The 27419-nt window shown below is 40.9% G+C and overlaps 1 protein-coding gene across 1 annotated transcript; it reads right to left on the bottom strand.

Moving 5' to 3' along the window:
- Positions 1-650: 650 nt before the first annotated feature.
- Positions 651-22265, bottom strand: LOC139729108 (large subunit GTPase 1 homolog). Its single transcript, XM_071640070.1, has 14 exons — positions 22071-22265; positions 19365-19491; positions 18520-18640; positions 15716-15802; positions 15033-15180; positions 13644-13814; positions 12805-12841; positions 12146-12690; positions 11129-11230; positions 4229-4372; positions 3041-3164; positions 2459-2538; positions 1813-1965; positions 651-866 (listed from the first exon to the last, which is right to left on the bottom strand). Exons 1-14 carry the CDS (start codon positions 22167-22169, stop codon positions 651-653), a joined length of 2154 nt encoding a protein of 717 aa, XP_071496171.1. The 5' UTR covers positions 22170-22265.
- Between the last annotated feature and the right edge of the window lie 5154 nt (positions 22266-27419).

Here is a 27419-nt window from a genome sequence, read left to right as displayed (position 1 = left end):
TTACGGTGCCTGCCAGTTCATCTACCTGACAGTAAGTCTGGTATTTGGCAATGCTAACAGAAAAAGTTGGTTAATGTATTCAAAACAGCACAATAAAATGGATGCTTTACAAAGTGTTGATTGACTAACCACTCTAGTCAATTGATCTACACAGGTTCATTCTCAGTATGAATATGAGTTCCATAAATTGCTATGTTGTGTAAGCTGATGCATTATATCGCTTTAAATCAAGTGAATTGCCTAACAAACTGAGAAAAATGAAAGGTCATTTGTACCCATGTGCACATGAGCTATCTCTGAACTGACTTATTGTGGCAGAATATCAAACATTACAATCACTGTACCCAAGATGTCATACAACATTGACTTGCTGGAAATAACTATTTTCTCTTTTCTGACAAAAATGTTATATAAATATATTCTCACTGGAAATGGGACATTTTCAATTATTGTCACAAAGATAAGCATATGTACTAAAAAACAAACCTGGAATAAAACATGATTCTGCTTTGAAGACAATCATAGTTGCAGAAAGCTCACAAAATCATGATAGTCACTTTGTCCATGTATATGGTAGTTGTCATTGCTTTCTTTCATGATAAGTCTTTCTTTTCCAAATAAAAGATACGTTGACCTTTGACCTGGCTTCTTCATTTCTCATCCAGATGTCCATAGACTCTCCTCAACTTCTCCTTCTTGCCACGTTTCTGTTTCTTCCAGGGTTTCCCCATGACCCCCACCCCAGCCATCCCAGGGGCAGGCTGTACCCCAGCCATCCCCCTTCCAGGAGGCAGGGCCTTGGTATGAGCCACACTGGGTTTGCTAAAAAAGCTCTCATCAACTTTCTTCTCTGGTGATTTCTTCACCTACAAAAAACAAATAAAATAACATACAACAATTTCCTTTAATACACAATTATTGTGACAGAGTCTACCAAATTAAACCTATGTTTTGGTATATGGCTGACTGCAAGTTTTTTGTTTTTTGTTTTTTTTTGACAACTGGCATATCCACTGGCAAACTTTCTTTGCAGATCAGAACAATTCCTTTCCAAAGATTTTTATTTGGGATCAAATCATCCTGTCAGGCTTCAATTTGATGGTTTCTTTTGAAGGAGTATACAGCAGACTGGGTTTAGACTTAAATAATGGCAAAGTTTAAATAGACTAAATTACGCTAATGTGAAAGATAATGGACTCTTGTTATAACACACTTCCTGGGACAAATGAAGTAGCATTAGGTTTCGAAAAACAGGGAAATACAACACAGTACAATGTAATACAACATTTGTACATACATATCTCTCTTATAACAAGGGAGCATACATGTATATCGCTAGCTACGCAAAATTATTAAAGAGAAAAATCTTTATGGACTTTTGAAAAACTGTCAGAGATGGTGATTATAGGATGCTCTAGAGGAGCTGATTCCACAAGCGTGGCAGCAGCTGAGAAAGATTTATCTCCTGTATGAGTACCGGTCCTGGGGATAGATAGCCGGGTTGGGTCTTTGGCAGACTGCATTCCTTGTCTTTCAGACTGATAACCTAAAATTAGTTCCTTACGGTAACTTTGGAGTACAATTCTGGAGATATCTGTAGGTGACTGATAGAATTTTGTACGTGATTCACTTTTGCACAGGGAGCCATTGTAAGCGTTGAAGGAGAGGAGAGGCCTAGTCATACTTCTTGGCCAGAAAAAAAACGATGTTGCTGCTCAGTTTTGAACATGTTGAAGGCTATGAGCAAGGAAAGATATTTAGAGAGGAAAAGATTATTATACTGACTAATAGATTTTAAGGAAGAAGACTTACTGTCTGGCCCCCTTCTGTGATCATAGGCTTGTTGGCAGACTTCTTGGGTCGCGACCCTGCCCTGACCTCTCCGACCTCCTCGCTAGGGAAATGAACAGACTCAAATTCCTCTGGGCTTACATCAGGGGGAGGCACACGATAGAGGAGTTTCCCCTAAAAGTTCAAAGGTCACAGAAGGTCATCATTAAGAAGAATCAGAAGAATCAAAATAAAAGGTCACAGGTCATACTTCATGTGATGGATTACAGACTGTGTGGAATCACAGCTTTGTATGAATGTGACTGCACACAATGTATCTTTCTTGCTATATTACTTGGCTCCAATTTCACTTAGAATAAGAAGCAAACTCAGATGAAATCCACTTCACAATAATTCATGTCAATTCTTGGGCTTTTCCTTGTAACAATGTCTTACAATATCTAGACAGAATAGAATTATAGCCCAAGCATAATTGCCAATTGCAAATTGCCAAGGCTGCGATCTTGGAATAACCTGACATCCACATCATTTAATTTGACTAGTACACAGTTACAGTTAGAAGCAACTTGAGAAAGGAAAGCAAGTGTGAAATATGAAATTATGTAAATGAAGCAGACAAGCATGCCCATGTGCAAAATGAGTTTTCAGATCAAGATGATGAACTCACATTAACATAATCCTTCAGAACAATTCTCGCTGAGCGGAAACAGTCTGGTACTCCCTTGTGGGTCATGAATCCTCGAACGTCTGACACGAGAGAAAAACAAGAACCAAAGAATTAGAAATGCTAATTTCTTATCAAAAACTGTTCTCTTTTATGTCTATCAACAATGATGGATACAGAAACATATTCACATCTATTTTGAACTGTATAAATGTTAATGCAAACTGTAGGTCATGGACCCATTTTATGAAAAAAAAATAGTGCACAGGTTTTAGATTGTGCTGTTAGCAGAGATGTCCTGTAGCTCAATCTCGGGGTATTCACAATGATGTGAAACATGCACGCGGCTGATCCTCCTGCATGTTTCACCACTGTAAAATACCCTCAAGTGCTCTGCATCTCCACCAACGTACTTTCACTCGTGCAACATGGCAAAAGTGTGGGAAGGATACAGTGAGAGAGTTTTTTTAATTTTTATTTTTCTCACTTGGATTATGGTGAAGCTTTTGGTAAATGAAACACCACTGAAATAACTTAGAGAAAACCATATCTCAGTGGATAGGCAGACTAAGAGACATTACTTACAGGCGTGAGCATTGAGGAATTCCAGGGCTGTAGGAGGTCTGTCGGGGTCTTCTCCAGCTTGAGGTTTGATGAGGTTCATCCCGTAAGTCAGTTCCAGGACTTCCCTTGGCATCCGGGCACAAAGGTGGACATCAGTGGACGGTCAAGGAAGAAAAATATGCCATCCTGCCTTCTACATAGAGTGCATCTCTTCATATTTTTGGTATAGTTAGAATGAGTGCTTATATCTCATTAATAGAAGAGCAAAGATGTGCTAAATCTTGATAATAATCGATTATGAAAACTATGCTCTTTGAAAACTGAATCAATAGATAAATGAATGACAGGATGAACATTACTAAAGAGAATAAAGGCTAAGAAGCAGAAGGGTTTAACATCACAGACTGTAAGATATCAATGTCTTTCTGGCAGTCAAATAAAGATACACTGCCTTAAAAGTATGAATCAAAGGCCTTTACAATTTGATAACACAAGAGGGGAGAAGAATTATGAATTTTAAAATCTTTCCATAATTCTATCCCAGTAGCCAAGCATCAAATGAATTAATCGACACATCTGCAAAAAAGAGCAGATATCTTAGGAACCATGTTATTCATACACTAACCCTATATCTATTTGAAGCTCAAATGCATTTTGCAAGTTGAGGAAAACTATTCAAACATCCAGACAAGAAAAAAAAAATAATGGAGCAGTTGCAAAAAAGTTGGATGTATTTGTGTCAAAACGAATCAAGACAAACACAAAATCTTAAGATTAAAGACTGCTCCCTCTAGTCTTAGGGCTGTGAGGTAACTCAGTCGGTGGTGTATCTGCCTTTCAATCAAATGGCTCAGGCTCAGGTGGGGGCTTGAATCCAAGAGAGTCCTACTGAGCAATATTATGTTTAATCATCCTGTCCCCTCTAGTAGAGGTAACACTCTGTCCCTCTGATAGGATATATGTAAAATGGAGGTCCCATGTGTGAGAGAGTCACAACCCATGCACGTAAAAGATCCCGCTCCATTCATTCATCGCAAAGAGCAGGGTGTGTATCCCGACAATGTGGTCCACCCAAAGAACTCACACTTGGATTCCAAGGAAGACCAGCTATTGCAGCTGAATATGGACCATCTAGCCATCTTGTCAGATGGAAAATGAAACAAACAAAAACAAATACCAAATCCACGAGGCACTTTACAAAAAGGATATCAGAGAGACAGGAGCAGTGAAGTCCCTCATCTGGTCGATGGGGAGTATTCCATTGAGGTACATGTCGGCCTTGGTGGTCACAAAAGAAGGCATCACTAGACCAGGACAGTCACACAGGCACAGTGTCGGTTCTACAAACAATGTCTGCATGGGGGAGACATGGCATTGTGGGTCAGATAAATAATTATGGGAGATGCTGCATCTTGTGATGCTTGTATCTGATTATACAAATGGCATTTTCAAGTAAGATGTTTGGACATCGTTGTTCATCTTTCTCCTCCCAACGATGTCCGAACATCTTATTTGATTCTCACTCTATTCTTCCTTACCACTCTCTGTTAACTTCTTTACCATCTCCACTAGTACAACTTCAACTTCCAGCCCATTACTGTCCCCCACTCTTCACTTTTTGCTCTCCTTACAACCCCCATATGTCACTTCCCTCTTCAATTCTCCTCTTTCTAGGCTCTTCTTCTGCCAAACAACAATCCGGTTAAGGACTTCATACACATATATCACCGCAAATCTTCCTCCTTCATATACTTCACCATGCAAACCTTCAAGCAACACAATTTTTATGACATTTTCACTCCGCAGGGTTCCAGGAAGTCATATGATTTGTGGTCTTTGGTATAATATGAATGGAATATCACCCACCAAATCAGAACCTTAACTTAAATAAACCAAACTGAATAACAGCTTCATTTCAAGTCACTGAAAGCAGAAGCTCAACCTAGAAGAGGTACGGTTTACTACTGCTTTGATGCCCCCAAACTACAAGACGAAGAGAACTTACAGAAGTTTGGTGAGTTTTCAAGAGCTACTTTTTCATTACATGACAACACAAATTAACTACTGAATTATTTCCATAGTACCATGGTGATAAAAAAAGATTTACCTACGTATACATTTCAATTTCAGGATTTAGGAAATTTCACTCCCACTTACTCAAAGCATTTTTGACATCTTTTGGCTGTAAGAAGTTTTTCTCTCATGAGAAATGTTATAACACTGATTCAATGAGGGACAGTCCTTTGTCTACTGTTAGAGACACTATTTTTAACACTGGGAGCAATAATTAAAAAAAAAAATGTTTGAATTATCGCACTTGATGCACATTCATGTATCACAAAACACACCCTACCATACACAAATTTTGCAATAAAGCCGAAAATACAAGGCGATATGACTAATTTTTTCAATAAACCATCACTGCAGGAAGACTGGAGATTTTCGTATGAGTTAATTTTTGTGCATGGCTGGATAGGATGAATGTCACCTGATTTTAATTTTATGGTCAGTCAAGCTGATTGAGCGAGTGTTTGAAACAGCTCACTGCTGATATGGCAGTTGAGGGCTTAGGCAGCACATACTACAGAAAAAGGTAATTTGTCCGCACTACGAAAGCACATTCACTCACATTGCAGGAGTAGTGAACATGAAGAAAACTACGAATAACATAGTAGCTACTTATCTACAATACACCTACCTTGAAATAAAAATAAATAAATTAAACGAGAACTTACCTGTTTGAAGTTTGATTTTTATTATTTGAGTAATAGGAGTGTGAGTTAATATGAGATCCCACTCGTACGCATGCGCAGTCAATATTCGTCGCCCAGGCAAATCTCCACCTAAGCAATCGGACTGTCTTCCGACGTCAAATACATAATGTCAACTTAGGTGAGAGAACTGAACCAAAGACCCAACTGGGTCAAGTGAGATTTGCCTGATCCATGAGGAAATGCGACCACTGTCACAATCCCACAATCTGGAAATACACTGTAAATTGACGGAGTAAGAACATTACCTTGAAGTTTGAATTGAGGGTGGGAGTGGAGGGCATATTAACTCACACTCCTATTACTCAAATAATAAAAATCAAACTTCAAACAGGTAAGTTCTCGTTTAATTTATTTATTATTTTTCGTAATCTCCGTTGTTCGTTAATATGAGATTTTGAAGCAAGTGGTCGCATTTCTGCAAAAACCAAGCAATGTATGGTGATAAGAATGACATAGTAGCTCACCAATAATACTCTTTCTCTTCAATGATTATCCAGTACCGCCATGGAGAACCTACATGTAGGTCCTGCCCTGATCGACGGCTTATCATAGAACCTGTTGAAGGTTTCCTCATTAGACCATCCGGCCTGTTTCAGAATGTCCGCTATGGGCACATCTGCTGTCTTTGCAGTAGAGACTGCTGCAGCCCTTGTAGAATGCGGTTTGAAAATTCTAGTGTCGATACCCGCCGCACTCATTGTCTCCTTTATCCACCTGGAGATGGTTTGCTTACTGGCTCGTTTGTGAGGTTTCCTATGACATATGAACAGGTGCCTTTCCGTATCCCTCATCACTTTTGTACGCTCAATGTACTTTTTCAGGTAGCGTACCACACAGAGTCTCTTCTCTGAAGGATACTCTTCAATTGTAGTCGTACTCCCTACTCTGTCGGAGGTCTTGTTCTGTTTTACCAAGTCACTGACATGAATCTCTACGCTATTATCCTTCCAAACCAGGCCATCAATATGAATGTAGAACAAAGTCTGTGCCCTTTGTGCCGAAGTGAGTGCGAGCAACATACACAGCTTATGAGTAAGTTCACACAAAGATAGCTTACTGGCTGGTGACATTTTGCGGAGATGATCTAACACGATTTTAACGTCCCAGATATGGTTGTACCGTGGCAGCGGAGTTCGTAAATGAAATACACCTTTCATGAATCTTGTCACCAAAGGATGTGTACTAATTGTACAGTTGCTGTTCTCCAACAGCACCACCGAGGCCAAAGCACTTCTGGCACAGTTAATAGCACTGTAACTCAACTTATGTACATGAAACAGATAACTCAAAAATTCTATAACACTTTCTACAGCAGTGCAGTGACTGTTCAAAGTTTCCTGTCTGCAATACTCTTGCCATTTCTTAATGTAAGTTCCATATTGTGTGCGTGTAGACAGTCTCCAAGATGCACACAACACGTCCACAGTCCTGTCCTGTAGTCCCTTTATCTCGAACTGTGAACGCCAATCCTGCAACAAAGAAGATCGAGTTTAGTGCAGAGTGGGTGGGTAGCCTTAGATACTGGTTGTGTCAGCAAGGATTTGCTTCTTTTCAAGATCAAAGGTTCTTCACTCATCATACTTGTCAAGAGAGGGAACCAGGCCTGTGTAGGCCAATTTGGTACCACAAGCAGGCCATGTGCATTGTCTTCTTGTATTTTCTGTAGGCATTTTGCTACCAAACAGAAAGGAGGGAAGGCATAAAAGAGTGCAAATTTTCCCCAGTCTAGTGTGAATGCATCAACTGACTCTGCATTGGGGTCTGGCAACCATGAAATGTACCTAGGTAGCTGAGCATTTAGTCTGGATGCAAACAAATCAATTACTGGTGTACCATACTTAGCCACAATCTTCTCAAAGCTATTCTTATCTAGCATCCACTCTGTTCTGTCATTAAAGTGTCTAGACATGAAGTCTGCCTCGTTGTTCTGGCACCCAGGTAAGTGAGCTGCTGACAGCCATATATTGCGTTCTATACACCAATGCCAGATGTCTAACACTACCTGATTGCACGTTTCTGATTTCAGCCCTCCCATGTTATTAAGGTAGGCAACAGCCGTAGTGTTATCAATCCTCAATAGGACATGTACATTTCTCTTATCTGCACAGAAGGATTTCAGAGCCAGTCCAGCTGCCAGTGTTTCTAGGTAATTAATACCCGATGTTTGAGCTGAATGTACTTCCTCTGTGGTCCACCTGCCACCTGTGTGAGAGGTTAAGTCTGTAGCACCCCATCCCTCTGCACTGGCATCTGTACGTAGCTCCAAATTGACCTTTTGTCTGACAACATGATTAAATGACTCATGAATATGTTCTTTCCACCATATCAATTCATGTCGTGCCTCCATGGAAAGAGTCATGGGCCAATCAAAATGACCACAAGCTGCCTTAAGGGCCTGTACCTTGTCTCTCTCTAGATATCTGTAATGCAGTGGGCCATACTGTACTGCAGGGAACGTGGCAACTATTTTCCCTATGACCCTAGCAACCTTTCGAATGGATGGGGTGGCAAGGGATAAGAGGGAGGTGCAAACCTCATAAATGTCATCTTGTTTTTCCCTTGGCAAAGTAATGTGCATTGACCTAGTATTCAAATGAAACCCAAGGAACTCTAGGTCTAGGCCTGGGCTAAGTACTGACTTCTCAGGATGAATTAAGAACCCCAGCTCTGTTAGAAGCTTTAGTGGTAGCTGAAACAGCCCTTTGGGTAGCATCCTTAGATCTCCCAATTATCAAAGTGTCATCAAGATAACCCATAACTACATGCCCTTCTGTTCTAAGCTGGGCAAACACTGGCTTCAGCATTTTTGTAAACAGTCTGGGAGCCGAGCTGAGACCATTAGGTAAGGCCTTGTATTGGTACAGTTTACTTTGCCAATAGAAACGCAAATACTTTCTCGATGATGGATGGACGGGAACTGAATAGTATGCATCTTGTAAATCAATAGATGCAATGTAGCAATTTGGGCTGAGCAGTGACAAGGCTGTGTGTATGTTGTCCATTTTGAAATGCTGATAAAGGATGCCTGTATTAAGATCAGAAAGATCAAGGATAACTCATAAGGAACCATTCTTTTTGGGTCTCGTGAAAATATTGGAGATGAATTCTCCATTCTCATGTTCGCAAAGTTCAATCACATTTTTAGCTAAGAGGCGAGAAATCTCTTCCTCTATTTGACTGTTAAGCTCTGAACTGCGAGATAAATTATACAACTCTTTCCCTCTTACAGTAGGGAATTCATTAGGATCAAATTCGAGTTTGTATCCTTTGACAGCATTCAAAATGTAAGGATCTGAAGTCAGGCTTCTCCATTTGTCATAGAAATTTTGCAGTCGTCCACCCACCATTGAACAAGCAAGATTTATGAGAGGGCATGTACTCACCTCTGCAGAGGATGAGGAGACTGTTGGTTTAACATGCTCAGTTACTTGCGGGCCCCCGCAAACCCCCGGTATTGAGGGCTCTGTCGGCCGCTGCCCTTGTTGGGTCTGGTCATCGGGGTGGCAGTGTGTGGCTTCCACGAACGCTGGCCTAAAAAAGGCCGCTGTACCGACCCAGCCTGTACGGTTGGCGTGGTCCACCCCGCTGATCTCATTCTACGGTAATTAGCTTCCGTCTGTCGGCGGTAAGGGTGATAATGAGACTGTGACTGCGAATATGGACGCTGACGGGAGTTACCTGTTGAGAAAGGTTTTGAGCCTTTCACAACACCGGCTGCTGCTCTTTGTTCTTCCTGGATGTCTTTGACTTTCTTTCCTAAGTCATCACCAAACAGCTGTTTGGTCACAGGGTTCTGAGGCTTGCACAAGTGTGCAAATTTTGCATTCAAGCCAGGTTTAATGAGGTCCTTCCTCAAGGCGTTCAGCTCAAAATTAGAGCTACACAGGAGTCCGAGAGCGTCCTGCTGTTTTTCTGACAGCTCCGAAGCAGAAAGGGTCTGCGCAAAAGCAGTGATGCCTTTTACAAGAGCGCTCTGAATACGCTGTAGCTTCAGGTCCCTAGCACGGGTAGTAGGGTTGAGATTCTCCCAAATTGTCAAGTTGACTTTGGGCACGTCAAGTAGTGGACAGTTTTCTGGGCTAGTGTACTTCTTACCAGTCTCCTCTAGGGCAGCCTGTTCAAGAGTGTGGCTGACAAGGTAGGATACCGACCCAGCAATATCCTCATCTAAGGGTTTCCCCACGCTGAGAGGTACTGCGAATTTTGCTGCGAAAGCTGGGATGGCTACATTCTTGCCAGAGGCAGGAGTAGCATTACTATCTTCAGTGCTTGTTTCAGCACTGAAATCAGAAGTCTGTGAGTCAGACGCTGGTGTAAGTTTACAGCCAAAAGGCCCATCATCTTGATCGCAGTCATACTCATAGTCAGATAAAAGGAGATTATCATCCTCATCTCCGAGACTTCTCGTGTCATGACTACTACGAGTCTGTGGATGAGAAAGTGGCAAATGATCCACCAATTTTCCCAGCATCTCTTCCAGTTTATTCAGACGATGTTCAAAATTTGAGCCACCAACACTAGTGCTTGGTCCCGACTTCGAGGTCGTGGTCTGTGGATCTGCACGAATGCAGGCCTGACTGTCCTTCTTTGAAATAGGATCTGCACGAATGCAGTCCTGGACAGCCCGAGAATCTTTGGCTAATATCTCAGAGTCAATCATGATCGAGGGCTTCTTAATCAAAAGGTCTGAGACCTCAGAGGTAGCAGCCGACTTGGCGAACTTCCGTGCAATCACGGGAGGAGGAGAAGTAATCTTCGCCTGTGCTTTGCCTTTGGCTTTCCCCGTGCCTTTACCACCGCGGCTAGCCGAGCTCGCCGCTGCCGTCTTACCCTTTCCCCCCGGATCGCTGCCGGGGGAGGGACCCGCTCGCGGTCCGCTGGCGATGCTGGTGGAACCCGCATCGCGAACCAGCTTCTCGTGCGGGAAATTCGGCTTCGTGGAAGAACCCGAATTCGCTTCCATCACTCTCCAAAAATACTACCAAACGATCGGGGAGGTAAAATAACCTATTAAACCCCGAAAACTAGAACGCGAAAGATCGCAAAGTGAAAGAAAATCGGCGAAATTTAGAGCTCAAAATGGCGACTTGACCGCTAAGAAACACACGCTACGAATGAATTGACTGCGCATGCGTACGAGTGGGATCTCATATTAACGAACAATTACGGAGATTACGAAAAATAATATATTATTAACATTACATATCATTACAAGCACAAAATTTGCATGCTTTTATTTTTTGCAGTCAAATTATGTTGAACAAAATGCGTGAAATTTCCATCTTTACAGTTTTCAGATGTTGTTGTCTGACAATCTCCAATGTGCTTAACTCACCTGAAAGTGTTTGGTCCTTCCTGGAGTTGCTGAGACTGGGACTTTCTTCTCTCTAAGGAGAGCGTTGATGGTCGAACTCTTTCCAACGTTAGGGTAACCAACCTGTCATACAATCAAACTTTATATAATCATGCCTCTGACAACAAAGTGTAGATGGAATTATATCAGTTATAATCTTGTTATTTGATCATGATGAAACATTTTGACTGGAGCAAGGAGTCAAGGAGACTTGGTGGATAAGATCAAGATCTCTACATCATGAGGTATTTGGTTTGAGTCTAGCAGCATTTGTTGTCACCCTACATGTAAGTGAGTCACTTCATCCTAATTGCCTAGTTCTTCAGAGGGGACTGAACGCTGTTGGTCCTGTGGTAGCTTAATCATAACTAAGCACTGTAAATGGTTCCTGAGTGGCCATGTCGAATAGAAACAAATACATCATCCAAAGCATAAAAGAGTTTGAGACAGATTAGAAGCTGATCACAGAAATCATTCGGTTAGCTGGGATACTTGATGAAATTGAGCATCACTGCACAAATACGAGTCATACGTGAATAACATAATACATAATGCCAAAAATACTCTAAAAAGGAAAGAGTTCTAATGTTGGTACCTGGATTTGTCATGAAAAAAGGAGAGGGTTTTCCGTAAGTCTACAAATCAGGTAAATTGCCATAACTGAACTACAGTAAAACAGCATCCACACACTTTCATTATGCAGAGGACATTTTGCTTTTATCATATCAGTATAGTGATGCCAATACACATTTTTTTTTTCATTATCATATCTCCTTTATCATTATCATTATTTTCATGTCAACAGCAACAACTCTAATTTAACCAGAAGGTAGCACCTTACATCTATTCATAATGAAATGATACAACCTCTGTTCTTCTTCATACAGCAGTCCCAAATGTGAAAGGCCCCCCCCCCAAAAAAAAAAAAAAACACAAAAAAACAAAACAAAACAAAAAACTACAATAAATGATTACAAGTGAAAAATACTGGTTGCTCACCATGCCGATAGTTGTCATAGCATCGTTGACCTTTGGCCTTCCAGCATGGATTTCCTTCAAGAACTCCAGCAGCTCTTCACCTGTCAGGAGGTGAGACGCATTGCTAACCGGTGACAGCGTCAAACTTTGGGTGGGATCTGTTCGGCTTCCCTCCCTGGATGCTTCTACTGACCCACCTGCCCGGGAAGTATTATCACCGCCGTCATAGACATTACTTGACTCAGTTTGAGAGTTTGATTGACCACTTTCTCCCACTGGGGGGATTGTCCTTGCCGAAGTACTTTCAGTCCCGTGATCATCGCTCGTAGTGTCCCTCTCAATATCATGGCTGGGTAGTGATGCATCAACATCACTGCTTCCTCCATGCTGCTGCTCCGCATCACCACCCCCCATTGCACCGGAAGAAGGCAAAGTTTCACTCGATTCTACCAGAGTCCTTTGAACTGAAGGCCTGTTATCGCTGGAGATGGTCAGATCGTCGGCTAATCTGGTCAGACTAGCTGGGCTGCCTTCACCTGCTGTGTTCTCATGTCCCTCATCTTCTTCTTGTTCATTGTCATCATCATCATCAACATCCTCCTCCTCCTCCTCCTCCTCCTCCTCCTCATAATCTCCTCCATCATCATCATCATCATCTTCCCCTTCATCATCTTCATCACCACTTTCATCATTCCCTTCGGCTGTCACTTCAGCCTCCTGTTAAGGAAAAAAGAAGAGTCATCAAAATGGATAGTATTGTTGGGCAAAACGTTAGCAATCCCTATCAAGACATGGGGGTGTAAAAGCAATTTTGATTCAAATGGAAGGCAGAGCAAAGAGGAAGGTATTATTGCACATTGCATTTTTTTCTTTCAAAATAGGACTTGGTTAACGATGCTACTGACAGACATGAGACAATTGACTGGAAAATTACTGAAGGAAGTATCAGTTGATTATTGGTAAGAAATTTTCCCAAATCTGATCTGAAAAGATGCTCTGCACCTGAAATGAAAATATAGAATTGTCCTGCTCACTCTTTCCTGCTACAGTGAGACCATATTGAATTTCTACCAAGCTCTTTGATTTCTTACGTACACACCTTACCTGGGAAATCATCTTTTTATTTCTCGCATGGCATAAAGTTATATATTCACTAGCAACAGTCAAGTACTGTAAAACATGATATTTTAGCTGCATGAAATTTTCACGAAGTGCCTCTGGCATTCAATTCATATAGTGTAGGCGAGAGCCTTCGTGTGCATTTTAATTCAACGAATCTTGGCTCTCGCGAACATTAGTCATTTTACAGTACAAGGGCAAGCAGTTGCAAAGACACAACTATCAAAAGACATACACTGACTGTAAAACCATGTTGCAGAGAAAATAAAACATGGGAAATCATCACAATATGTCATAAATAATCTTTTAGTTTAAAAAAAGATAATGAAGTCAAGTAATTTACAAAAACTGAAGAGTAACCTTTGTTATCATTACTCACTGACTAACATTTGCATCTCACCTTTTTCTCCAGTCTCTCCGTTTCCATGACGGCAGACCAGAAGGCTACTCTGATGCCTTGATGGGAGAAGTAGTCTGCCCATGCTTGCCTCTGGGTGGAGGTTAGAAGGTCGGCTTTGCTGATCAAAATCACATTTTCTTTGTTCTCACTAACCTCCTTCACATACTTTTCCTGAGGAGAAAAATAAATCAGTAATAGGTTTTGTCTTAAAGGGGATGGCTACTAACAGATCAGTGGGAATCAGTGGGAATGCCGGAGGATGATTGTTCCAATCCCTGTGGGATTCATTTAAGAGTACATTATATATCTATTGTTGTGTGAAAATTATTTGCTCCAGAATGGTCTCATATTCAAGTAATGTGCAGTTTAATGTTTCCAGGTTAGCGTGCCTGGTCAGTGACGGGGCATTAATCTGCACATTACTTGAATATGAGACCGTTCTGAAGCAAATAATTTTCACAGAACAGTAGATACATAATGTACTCTTAAATGAATCCCACAAGGATTGGAACAATCATCCCTCAGCATTCCCACTGATTCCCACTGATCGGTTACTAGCCTTCCCCTTTAAATTTCAAAGCCATTTATTACTTTCTTCCCTTGTTTTGTGACAAGTGCAACAATAATGTTTACGTTTACATCTATTGGTACTGATACAATACACATCAAGCATACAAACTGTGGGGTGTTACATATGGGTCATTCCATTGGGTTGGGCCAACCTTTGTGACATACTGTATCAGAATTAAAAAATTATGACTAATCATGTGCTAAGTAAATTTATGAAAAGAAAATGTAGTGAAAAAAATGTGGCAAACTTTGTAAAAGTACTCAAGCATTATTGTTTTTAAAACTAAAGACTCAAATTTTTGTTTTGAATGTCATGTATACATATGTCCCGTAATGTACGAAAACAGAAACTGATTTCACAGCAAAACTATCACACATTACCGACTGAAAAAGGTATGAAGCTGGCACGGCACAACTATGTATTCACTAGATCAAAACTCTTTGATAGATGAATTGATCTCCAGTGTGGAATAAAATATCTCATACTTGTGTTTATATATATATCTATTTATTAATTATTATTATTTTCTTTCTCTTTTTTTTTTTGGGGGGGGGGTTCGCAATCCAATGGAATGAACCATATTCCAAATACAATACACCAAGTTCCATCACAAATGAAACATATCTACCTTGCACCTTTACATTGAAGACTTCAAACTTTATAATGCAAACTGATGAATAATATACATCTGAGTACAACCACCACTACATGACGCAATTTAATTGCAGCGTAATGGCGTTACAGAACAGCCATAAATATGATGATTGTGCCAATGTACCACTCTACAGTGCTTTCATGACAAAATTGGCCAAACTTACTAGATCGGTGCATTGGAACAGAAGAGGATTCCTTGCGTCAACGATCTGGACGATGACATCGCTCCTTTCTATAACTCGCCAGAGTTGTCTCCAGAAATCTAGATTCCTCTCAAAGGGTGTGAGCACAATGTGCTCTTTCTCCTGCAACCTGAAACATACAAAATACAAACATCTTGACACAATGAAGCCATCTCCATCACTCACATCAGTGATCAAGACAGGCTATACAAAGTCTTTCAGAATGTGACTCATAACATGTATGCTTGTTTTGTCAAGTGATTAGCACAGTAGAATCAAATATGCACAACTCGTAAAATCATTGAAAAAATATAGGATTTACATCATAGCAAATTGGTTTTGCTTTTATACATGTATCAAAAATATGCATGAACACTTTCTGAGGCTGAACTAAGGATAAACAAAAATCCTCTCAATATCTACAAATATTATGATGCAAATTTTCATTACAAACCTGTGAAGATGCCAAAAAGAAATCATCAACAGTGAAGAAAATATACCAAGCTGAAAAGGACCATTTCAAACAGCTTTGACTCAATTAGTAAAGTTTAAGGGTATCAACCTCAACCCATTTCATATTTCATGATGTGAATTTCATGTTGTTTATTATGACATCATGCCACATCTCTTCCTAATTTCAAAACTTGCAAACAAACTTTACTCACACAGCCAGCTGTCTCCGCCACTCCAAGAATGAATCCTTCTCCTTCTGGTTCAGTTGTTCAGCTGTGGTAGAGGAATCCCATTTTGGTCTAGAAAAAAAGTTTGGTAAAACAACCACACACTTTAGAAAGCTCTCTGTTTTAAAAATTCCTCTCTGAAAATCTGAAAATATACATGTAGATGTGATAAACACTGCATTCTTGTTGTGCCCATTTACTATGTTAACAGCACCATACTTAATGATGGCACATAAGCTCTACCACAGGTTTTGTCATTTAATTAATTTTTTTTTTTTAAAATCACATACAGTTTACCTAGAGATGGGCCTTCTTTCAACTGATGAGAGTTGAATTCTTCCTGCCATTTCCCACAATCACAAACAGAACTAGAAATGTCGCTATGGCGACTGGTATGCCTCCGCCATAATGCATGGTTCTCCTAATAGGTCTATAGTACATGTGGACAATGTGTGATTACATTTTCACAAAATTGGCAAAATATTAAAATGACATGTTTGTCACAAATGTATTGAATGTTTACCTTCCTTGACCTATGTTTAATTGGATGAATAAGAGAGCATGTATTTGGGGATTTAAGAACTTTAACTTGACTTTGACCATTTCATAAGTTTATGCACTGAGCAATTTTCAAGGTATGGAGAAAAAGCGCAATTTCTGTATTGAACAGTAAATTGTTATCATTTTCATCTGGCCTTTGATTCATAACAGAATCACTGTCAGGCAGAACATACATAAATTCAGCATGTACTAAGTTTCAAGATAACTTGAGCCACTTCCGAGATATGGAGAAAGAAGTAAGTTCAGCACTTTCACTTGATCTTTGACCTTTTGACCTTTGACCTTCTTGGCAAAAAAAAAACCCCAGAGAATCTCTATTGGGTTATACATGCATACATCAAGTTTTAAAACAAAAAATCCTGCTGGCATTGCATAAATATAAGGAAAATAATAAAATTTTGAAGTATTACCCTTGACCTTTGACCCCTGACCTTTGACCCCATGAACCCTAATTTCCCTAGATAACCACTGCCAGTCAGTAGATGCATATATACTATGTTCCATGAAGATACCTTGAACAATTTCCAAGATACAGAGAAAAAAGTGAAATTTTAACATTTTACTTGACCTTTTGACCTTTGACCTTTTGACCTCATGACCCCAAACTTTCACCAGAGAATCTTAATTGGGTAGTACATGTATACACTAAGTTTCAAGAAAATATCTTCAGGCATTGCATAGATATGGGGGAAATAGTAAAATTTTAAGCATTTGACCTTGACCTTTTGACCTTTGACCTTAAGCATGTGCACCCAAAAGTTGATAGGCACAACTTCACCCCCTAATACACATACATGCCAAGTTTCATTAGGATACCTCAAAAGGATTTGGTAGTTACCCTGTCCACAAAATTCATTACGGACGGACGGAAGGACGGACGGACGGACGGACGGAAAGACGGACGGACGGACGGACGGACGGACGGACGGACGGACAACCCGAAAACATAATGCCTCCGGCACCACTTCGTGGCGGAGGCATAAAAATAACTTTGAATTTGACTAGTCTCCAGAGGCTCAGAAAACAACAACATATAAAACTAGAAATGTCGCTATGGCGACTGGTATGCCTCCGCCATAACGCATGGTTCTCCTAATAGGTCTATAGTACAATGTCTTGACAATGTGTGATGACAGTTTCACACAATTGGCAAAATATTAAAATGACAGGTTTGCCACAAATGTGCTGAATGTTCACTTTCCTAGAACTAGGTTCAATTGGACGAATGATTAAAACGTCAGAGTGCAGGTATTTGGGGGAACTGATGATTTTTACTTGACTTTTGACCCTTTTATAAGTTTATGCATTGAGTAATTTTCAAGGTATTGAGAAAAAGTATAATTTCAGTATCAAATGGTAAAATAGTATTATCTAAACCTGGCCTTTGACCTTTAACCTCACAGTTCCAAAGAGAATCACTGTTAGGTAGAACATGCATAAATCTGTAAGTTTCATGATAATACCTTGAGTTACTTTTGAGATATGGAGGAAGAAGTGCAATTTAGCACTTTCACTTGACCTTTGACCTTTTGGCAAGAAACTTCCCACAGAATATATATTGGGTAATACATGCATACATCAAGTTAAAAAAAAATCCTTCAGGCATTGCATAAATATAAGGAAAGTAGTGATATTTTGAGGAGTTGACCTTGACCTTTGACCCCCTGACCTTTGACCCCCTGACCTTTGACCCATGACCCCCAACTTCCCTAGATAATCACTGCCCATCGGTACATGCATATATACTAAGTTCCATGAAGATACCTTGAACCATTTGCGAGATATGGAGAAAAACATGAAATTTCAACCTTTCTTTCACAAAATAACCTGTGACCTTTGACCTTTGACCCCGTGACCCTAAAATCCAAATAAAGTATTATCCCCCCAGGATATACCCTCATACCAAGTTTGATGTAAAACCAACTCACGGTTCTTGAGATATCGACAAAAACAAAACGGGACAGACGTACGTACGGACGGACGTACGTACAGACGGACGGACGGACGACCCGAAAACATAATGCCTCCGGCCACTTCGTTGGCGGAGGCATAAAACGAAACTTACTGCACAACAGCTGATAGAAGAGCTCTTTTTATCAGAATTGTTTAGATGAAACATATTACACTTTCATTTTCTATGAAGTCTTCTGTTGATGCACGACATGGGCTACAATAAGCAACAACAGTGTCTTTTGTTACTGTTCTTACTTTACTTTAGGATGTCTTACCGTCTGGGGATCTGCAAACATTGAATGTTTTCTTTCTGTGCTTCAGTGATCGCTATCGTCTCAGCAGCCGTTGGCAAACCCGTATGCTGTCCGGGGTCAATGACCTTCACATTTAGTCTCTCTGAAAAGAAAACACAAAAATGAAAAACAAAACAATAAAATGAAGCGAGAGTAGGAAATTAACAAGAAACAAGATTTTCCTTTTCTCAGCGGTTCATACACATTAAACACATTTCAAACATATAGATCTGTCAAACACAAGTAAGAGTAGGAGATGATATTTCCATACTCATAATACACCTGCCATAAAGTTTAAACTCATGTGATAAGTCTGCACAAACCCAAGGTTTGAATGTTGATCTTCAATAAGGCATGTCATTGTGACAATGTCAACCACAAATTCCTGACTACAACACTGACTGCTCTGCCAAAATTGATAGAAAAATAACAATCTCCACAGACGAACACTATGCCATAGTTATTTTTGTTTCCTAATTGTATATTTTCAGTGCTGAAATTTGATGCACCTCCTGCATCATCATACTAAGTTGCAAAACTAAAATATACAGTATATGCACATCTTTCATTAACAACATTTGTTTGCATGACTTTATTCTACAGGCAAAATTCTAGAAACATGTTAAAGCTCTGTGAAAATTAAAAACATATCATCAGTTTTCATTTGACCATGTGGAAAAGGATATGAAACAAACTACAGCACACAAAATTCTTCTTATTGTACATCTGCATGTTTTTACTGTCCTATAGTATTAGAACAAAAGGGGTAAAACCAAGCTGCTATGAGAGGAGTGGGGAGAGAGAAACAGTTATTCAAGCCAACAAACCAGCAGTGAACTCTGTTCCTGCAAGCTCAGCAGTGGTAAGAAAGTCATCCAGGTTGCTCTGCTCTGTGACGGAGCGGAGGTTGATTCTGTTCCAGTCGTATCCATCATTAAGCTCACTGGTGTGCAACTAAAGAAGAGGAAACAAAAGGAATTTAAAATGTTACAACTGATGCCTTCTGCAAACAGAATGTATCCATTTACAGTGGCGGATCTGGGGGCGCACTGCCTGGGCACCCCCTCTTTATTTTTGGTTTAAAAAAAAATGGGGGGGGGGTGCATGCACCAGCGCACCCCCTTGTAATACTTTTGCAAAGGCGCTTCCCCTTTACGGAATTTCTAGATCCGCCCCTGATTTAACATAGAGATGCATAAAAGCAAGAGAATTAAATCAACGAGCGGTAAAATTATAAATCTGAGAGCACTAATGTCTGACATAGATCCTAGCTACATTCCATAGCCAGCCTCGTCTATAAAAAAAAAACCAACAACAGTCAACACACAATTGAATTATTTTCCTTGCCCTTCTTACATGAATGAATGAAGTAGCTCTGTGTGTTATCGGACACGTGTCTATTAACTCCTTGGTAAGATGTAGCTAGGAAACATTTGTAGCGACTTAGTGTAAACAGATTTCCAAGGAGATCAAAGGTAAAATCAGACAGAAACATCGTGCGTACAAACGAGCTATGAATAGCCAGACGCAGGAGGACTGGAGCCTCTTCAAGAAACTAAGATCCCAAGTTCAAAAATCTCTCCATTCAGCTAGGAGGAGATATCTAAATGAGGTAATTGGTCCAAGTTTGAGAGAAAAACCCAAAGCCTTTTATCAATACGTCAAAAGGCTTAGGCAGGACTCCACTGGTATTCAACAACTCTTCCACAAGGGATGTCCTAAATCCTCTAGTCAAGAAAAGGCAGACATCTTAGGCTCCCACTTCGAATCAGTCTTCACTTCTGAACCAGACACTCCTTTACCTAACATCCTTCCTTCCAAGTATCCACCTATGGAGGAAATAGTTGTTCATGCAAATGGTGTCAAAAACTCCTCAGAGGATTGGACCCCAGTAAATCAACTGGCCCTGATAATATCCCAGCCATTCTTCTGAAAGAGGTAGCCGCTGAAGTCAGCCCTATTCTCACCCACATCTACAACCAATCACTAAAATCTGGCGAGCTGCCCAAGGATTGGAAGAAGGCCCATGTTGTTCCAGTCTTCAAGAAAGGGGATAGGACGAAGGCTAAAAATTACAGACCCATTTCCTTAACCAGCATTGCCTGTAAAACCCTAGAACATATTGTTGTTTCTTCAGTGATGAAACATCTCGACACCTACTCCATCCTTTCTTCCTGTCAGCATGGATTCAGAAGAAAACATTCCTACGAGATGCAATTGCTACTCACATCACATGATCTTGCCATTTCATACAGGAAGAAGAAGCAAGTTGATATGATCATGTTAGATTTCTCAAAGGCCTTTGACAAGGTTCCACACAAACGCCTTATACTCAAACTCAGACATTACGGAATCCAAAACCAAAACCTCCTGTGGATACAAGACTTTCTCTCCAGCCGTCAGCAGTCCGTAGTCATTGAAGGTGCCACATCCAGGGCCTCATCCGTCACCTCGGGTGTTCCCCAGGGTACCGTTTTGGGCCCTACACCTTTCCTTCTCTACATAAATGACCTGCCTGAAGTAACCTCATCCACAACCAGACTTTTCGCAGATGACTGCATGTTATACCGGGAAGTCAGCAGTAGCACAGACTCCCAGATGCTACAGAAAGATCTTGATGCACTGCAGCAGTGGGAAAACACGTGGCTGATGTCATTTAACCCCAGCAAGTGTTTCGTAGTAAGATTTTGCCCCTCCCGATCCACAATGAACTGCAGCTACTACATCCATAACACTGCTCTTCAAAAGTGTGAGTCTGTTAAATATCTCGGTGTCACGTTATCTAATGACTTCAAGTGGTCATCACATATCTCAGCAATCTCCATGAAAGCTAATCAACAGCTTGGTTTCATCCGGCGTAACACAAGGTTCTTCCCTCAGTCATTCAGGGAGGCAGCTTATACTGTAAGTCCCTTGTACGACCCCATCTAGAATATTGCTGTAGTGTCTGGGATCCACACATGGCCTCCGACATTCAAAAACTGGAAAGGATTCAACGGCAGGCAGCTCGCTTTGTCACAGCTGATTATAGAAGAACGAGCAGTGTGACCAGTATGATTAATAAGTTGAAATGGCCCAGCCTATCTTCACGACATACTGTGAGCAGATTAACTATGGTGTACAGAATCATGAACAACTCTGTTGCAATTCATCCAGATACAACTGTACATTCTTCACAATCAACTCGTCCAAAACCAGGAAAAATCACGACATGTGCTTCCAAACATACCGCCCCAGGGGCAACATCGACAAATTTGCATTTGCCCAGAGATCCATACCTGAGTGGAACAAACTTCCAAGCTCTGTAGTTTGTGCAGTCTCACCTGAGCAGTTCAAGGAGCTCTTAATGACCCACCTCAAAATCACATCCTGTGATTAAGCCCACACCCCTCCTCTCATCGTGCACACAAGTTGTATTCATCTTCGTGATAGGCTGCATTTTATAGCCCTTTGAAGATTATAGAAGAAGAAGAAGAAGATTTCTAACATTTGTCGAGTCGTAGAAACTACAAATTAAATTAAACTTTACTCACCCACGAGTCATAAACTTTGCTGCTTTTCGAATTTTTGCTCCGCTCCTTAATGATTCCTTTTCCCAAACTAGACGTTTGATTCCCCTTCTTCTTCCCCATTGCACAAATATGGATTAACACGCACTTCTTTAGATGGTGGCGACTAGTCGACTATACTGCAGTTACACAAGGTGAAAATTTTCTGTCACCAACAAAGCAAACTCCAATATTATGAGAAAGATTGCACGTAACTCAAAGCATGGGACTATGGCTAGTCGATGTGAGATTGCGTCTACTCGGGCGAAATTGCGTAACCCGCTCACGACAATAATGGCCATGCACGGCAATACGAACACGCATGGGACACTGCGTGCACGTGTGTGTACAAGTAGTGGAAATGCGTGTGACGTTCGCGCGCGGGGCTTTGCTAATGATCTCTATCGCCCACATCGGTACTCTTTCGATGATTCGAACCTCAGCCCCTCCCTGGTTTTACTGCGACACTGTGTAATCTCTTTGGTGTGTATCCAGTGTATCCCATGCATTATTGTGGACGTGTGTATGTTGGGTTTTGTAATGAGAAATACAATCTGTACAGCGACAGAATACAAGTAATTGGAAATTCTGTTGCTGTCTCTTTTTCGTTGTGAAAGTAAGAACTATGTATTACAGGGGAAATCACAAAGAGACTTTGAAGTAAAATTCAAAGGCATTCTGTTTGTTTCCTTCGACAAGAGGAAAATAAATTATGTTTTATATCCTTGTACTTGTTTTTACATACAAGTGGGATATATCAATGAGTGGAATGGAAATACAAAAAAAAAGTATGACCTACTGGGAAAGTGTGTCACATGCCTATAAGATTTCAAGTTGGGGTACTTGTGGGTGGGGAGGGTCTTGTTACTTTGCTTTTCGGATTCGGCAAGTTATTTCTTCACTTTGTTTGATTATTATTATACCTCATTTCTTCATCACGATAATCTCAAAATAAGGCGAACTATTCTAATTCATCTGTATTGTAATTAGTTGACTTGTACGTAGGCACCCTATGTTAAAACATGAAACATGATTTTGTATGTTTCTTATTCTGTTCATTTTTTAAACATATTTTCGTTTATGTAGGGCCTATATTCATATAGGTCTACATGGGATCAACAATTTAATACGATTGGTGGAGAATTAGAAAAGATAATTGCATGTATGTGTGTGTACTTACAATCCGTCTATTTCAAGTTAAAAAGTAGCATCTATACTATCATTTTCAGGATTCAATTGATAGCAAAATTTATTTCAGAAAGTTGGGTACTATAGTACATGCATTTTAGTCGGTAGAGACCAAAGTAAATAATATCTTTCTGGTCTCAGTCTTTGCCTAGTCATTGCTATAATACGGCACCTTTCTCTATAGGAGCCAGCATTCATGGATTTTGTCGTAGCACTTTTCAGAAAATGGATTGTGTGAGAGATCCATTTTTTTATCTTTCATTTCATTTGATTTCATTTGAAAATGGTGACTATATTTGTGTGTAAATCAATGGGACCAATATCACAGGTTTTCTGCAAAATGTCACAACTTTTTTTTTGTTATTTTACTTGGATTTAATCATCTTGACCTTAGTCTATCAATGTCTTATTTTCTTTTAATTTTTCTTAAAACCTATTAACTAGAGTACGTAGGATTGCATCTGAGGTTATATAATATAGGCCTAGCATGCGAGAGAGGATGTTGATCATCGACGTTCCAGTCGTGGATCCCCTTACCCCTCCCCCTACCCCGCCCCCCCCCCCCCCCGGGCGGAGGGACGGCATGCGCGTTCCCAATAAAACCTCTCGTACAGGGGTAGTTTTCACGAGACGAAATCCGGCTGACGAATTGTTTTAAAAAAGAAAAAGAAAAAAAGGACGGCGAATTTACTGTTCATACACGGATTTCTTTTAAAAAGTTTTCCCGCCCTCTCTCTTCTCTTTGGACTGCGGAGAAATCTAAATAAACGGGTCACTGAAAAAAATACTATCACTACGCATGGGCGTCACCAGGGGGGGTGCGTTGGGTGCGAACGCACCCCCCTTCAGATCCTTAAAAAAAAAAAAAAAAAAAATCAGTCTGCGAGCGACCTCAACGCCGGACGCTAAATAATTACTCTTTTCTATTTTTTTTTTTTCATATTTTGCACCAGGGACACACACACACAGACACACACACAAAATCAATTCGCACCCTTGGTTCTGGCAGCACTGATTTTATACATATCTATTAGTATTCTACAGTGTTTACTATTTATCGACCGTACTGTACATCCCTACGATACCGAGCACTTATACACGTTTGCATGTACGTGTGCTACTTACAAGTACATAGTAGGGTCTAAAAAAGTACATTACTTCTGACCAATCAATATTGCCAGCCCAAGAGCGAGCCTTAGCCTCATTTAAAAAAGATGAAAAAAAAATGGAGGGGCAAGCATATTACTTTGCCCACCCCCCCCCCTCCATAATTCCAGAGACGAGAAGATTTTCTTATCTTTTTTTGGACCGAAACACAAAAAGTTACCCCCATAAAATATTGGAGGGGCAAGCGTATTTTAATTTTGCCCCCCCCCCATAATTAATAATTCCCGAAATGAGAAATTTTCTTGCTTGTGAAATAACCCCCATAAAAATATTGGAAGGCAAGCGCACCATTTGCCCCACCCCACATGATCATAATTCCCGCGATGAAAAGATTGTCTTGCTTTTTTGTTAGAATTCAAGAAATCTGTCCAATTATTTCACCCAAAAGCAGTGGCGTAACTACGGGGGGGGGGGGGGGGGTGCGCCCCCTCATAATCCGCTGGTAAAAAAAAAAAAGACTTACCGAAATAGTAATTCAAGTGTTAGTAAACTGCTTTTGAATGAAAGGGTGATCAAGAAATAAGATATTTTTCTATGATTTCTTTTAACTATAATTAGATAGGTATATAGTGTGAAACATTGTTCAAAAAGCCCGGACCCGACAAAAGATTGTGATTCAGCGTGATTCCTGGTTGGCATTCTGCATATAAGCAGGATGTGCGCAGTGTACTCAGTACATCCGAACGAAGAGTCGCTACAATGTTGCGCAATGTGATGTAGAATGTACAGCACCTTTGTACCTTACGCTTCGTTATATCAAAGCTAGATCATTGCTTTTGCAGTGTTGCTTTACATACTAGTCTATGTAAAAATGTCTTGCATTGCCAATAAAAAGACTTGACCTGGGCTAATTCCTAACTTTTCCATGTACATATAATACACACACAAACAAACACGCACAATTAGTTTAGGGGATGCTCTAAAGTGCAGATTTTGGACATCCTTTCCCCGCTTGGTCACTTCGACGCCACCTCGCTGGTCGATCATACCTCCCCCAGTCATGAACATAAACCCACACCCTTGACTACCAGTGGCGGATCCAGGGGGAGGGGCGCACCGGGCGCACCGGGCGTCCGCCCCCCCCCCCTTTAATTTCCAAAGCGAAAAAAAAGATAATAATATAGCTTCACACGGCAGTTTTTGGACAGTAAAATGTCAACATTTTCAAGCTCGCTCGCTCCTCTCGCTCGCATTTAGTCGTAATGCCATTCTCCTGAAGTTGCTGCCAGTAATTGCCGGCAGTTGCGCCTGGTGCGCCCCCCCCCCCCTTAATTTCCAAAGCGAAAAATTATAGAGACAAACGACAATTTTGGGACTGTAAATGTCAAAATTTTCAAGCTCGCTCGCTCCGTTCGCTCGCATTTAATCTTTATGCTATTCTTCTGATGTTGCTAGATACCAGTAATTGCCTGCAGTTGCGCCCGGTGCGCCCCCTTAATTTCCAAAGCGAAAAAATATGGCTAAGAACGGCAGTTTTTGGACTGTAAAATGTAACATTTTCAAGCTCGCTCTCTTCGCTCGCTCGCATTTAATCGTTATGCAATTCACCTGATGTTGCTGCCAGTAATTGCCAGCAGTTCCGCCGGGTGCCCTTCCCCCTTAATTTCCAAAGCGAAAAAATATGGCTAAGAAAAGAACGGCAGTTTTTGGACTGTAAAATGTAAAATTTTCAAGCTCGTTCGTTCTGCTCGCTCGAATGTAATCATTATGCTCTCCTGATATTGCTGCCAGTATTTGCCAGCAGTTGCGCCCGATGAGGCCCCTTAAATATAGAAATATACCTACAAACGGCAGTTTGTTTTTTACTGTAAAATGTCAAATTTTCAAGCTCGCTCGCTCGCATTTAATTGTTACCCAATTCTCCTGATTTTGCTGCCAGTAATTGCCGGCAGTTGCGCCCGGTGAACCCCCCCCCCCACCTCCTTTATTTCCAAAGCGAAAAAATATGCCTCCAAATGGCAGTTTTGGGACTGTACAATGTCAAAATTTCCAAGCTCGCTCTCTTCGCTCGCTCGCATTTAATTGTTATGCCATTCACCAGATGTTGCTGCCAGTAATTGCCAGCAGTTGCGCCTGGTGCGCCCCTTAATTTCCAAAGCAAAAAAAATACGGCTACAAACGGCAGTTTTGGGACTGTAAAATGTCAAAATTTTTAAGCTCGCTCGCTCGCTCGCTCGCTCGGTCGCATTTAGTTGTTATGCAATTCTCCTGATGTTGCTGCCAGTAATTACCGGCAGTTGCGCCCGTTGCGCCCCCATCACCCCTCCTTTATTTCCAAAGCGAAAAAATATGGCTCCAAATGGCAGTTTTGGGACTGTAAAATGTCAAAATTTCCAAGCTCGCTCTCTTTGCTCGCTCGCATTTAATCATTATGTCATTCACCTGATATTGCTGCCAGTAATTGCCAGCAGTTGCGCTCGGTGCGACCCCCCTTAATTTACAAAGCAAAAAATTATGGCTACAAACGGCAGTTTTTGGACTGTAAAATGTCAAAATTTTCAAGCTCGCTCGCTCGCTCGCTCGTATGTAGTCGTTATGCAATTCTCCTGATGTTGCTGCCAGTAATTACTGGCAGTTGCGCCCGTTGCGCCCCATCCCTCCTTTATTTCCAAAGCGAAAAAATATGGCTCCAAAATGGCAGTTTTGGGACTGTAAAATGTCAAAATTTCCAAGCTCGCTCTCTTTGCTCGCTCGCATTTGATTATCATGCCATTCACCTGATATTGCTGCCAGTAATTGCCAGCAGTTGCGCTCGGTGCGCCCCCCTTAATTTACAAAGCAAAAAAAATATGGCTACAAACGGCAGTTTTTTTGGACTGTAAAATGTCAAAATTTCCAAGCTCGCTCGCTCCGCTCGCTCGTATGTAGTCGTTATGCCATTCCCCTGATATCACTGCCAGTAATTTGTCGTTTCACACCGTCATTCCATAATCCATTTATAAGGGATGCAACCCTCTCCGGCACTTCCACCCCCCCCCC

This window comes from Diadema antillarum, unplaced genomic scaffold, assembly GCF_040938485.1.
Source record: "Diadema antillarum isolate AM-2024a unplaced genomic scaffold, OU_Dant_1.0 scf00000002, whole genome shotgun sequence".
In the NCBI taxonomy this organism is placed as follows: Eukaryota; Metazoa; Echinodermata; class Echinoidea; order Diadematoida; family Diadematidae; genus Diadema; species Diadema antillarum.
Note: the sequence above shows the minus strand (reverse complement) of the source record. Positions and strands in the feature narration are given on the sequence as shown.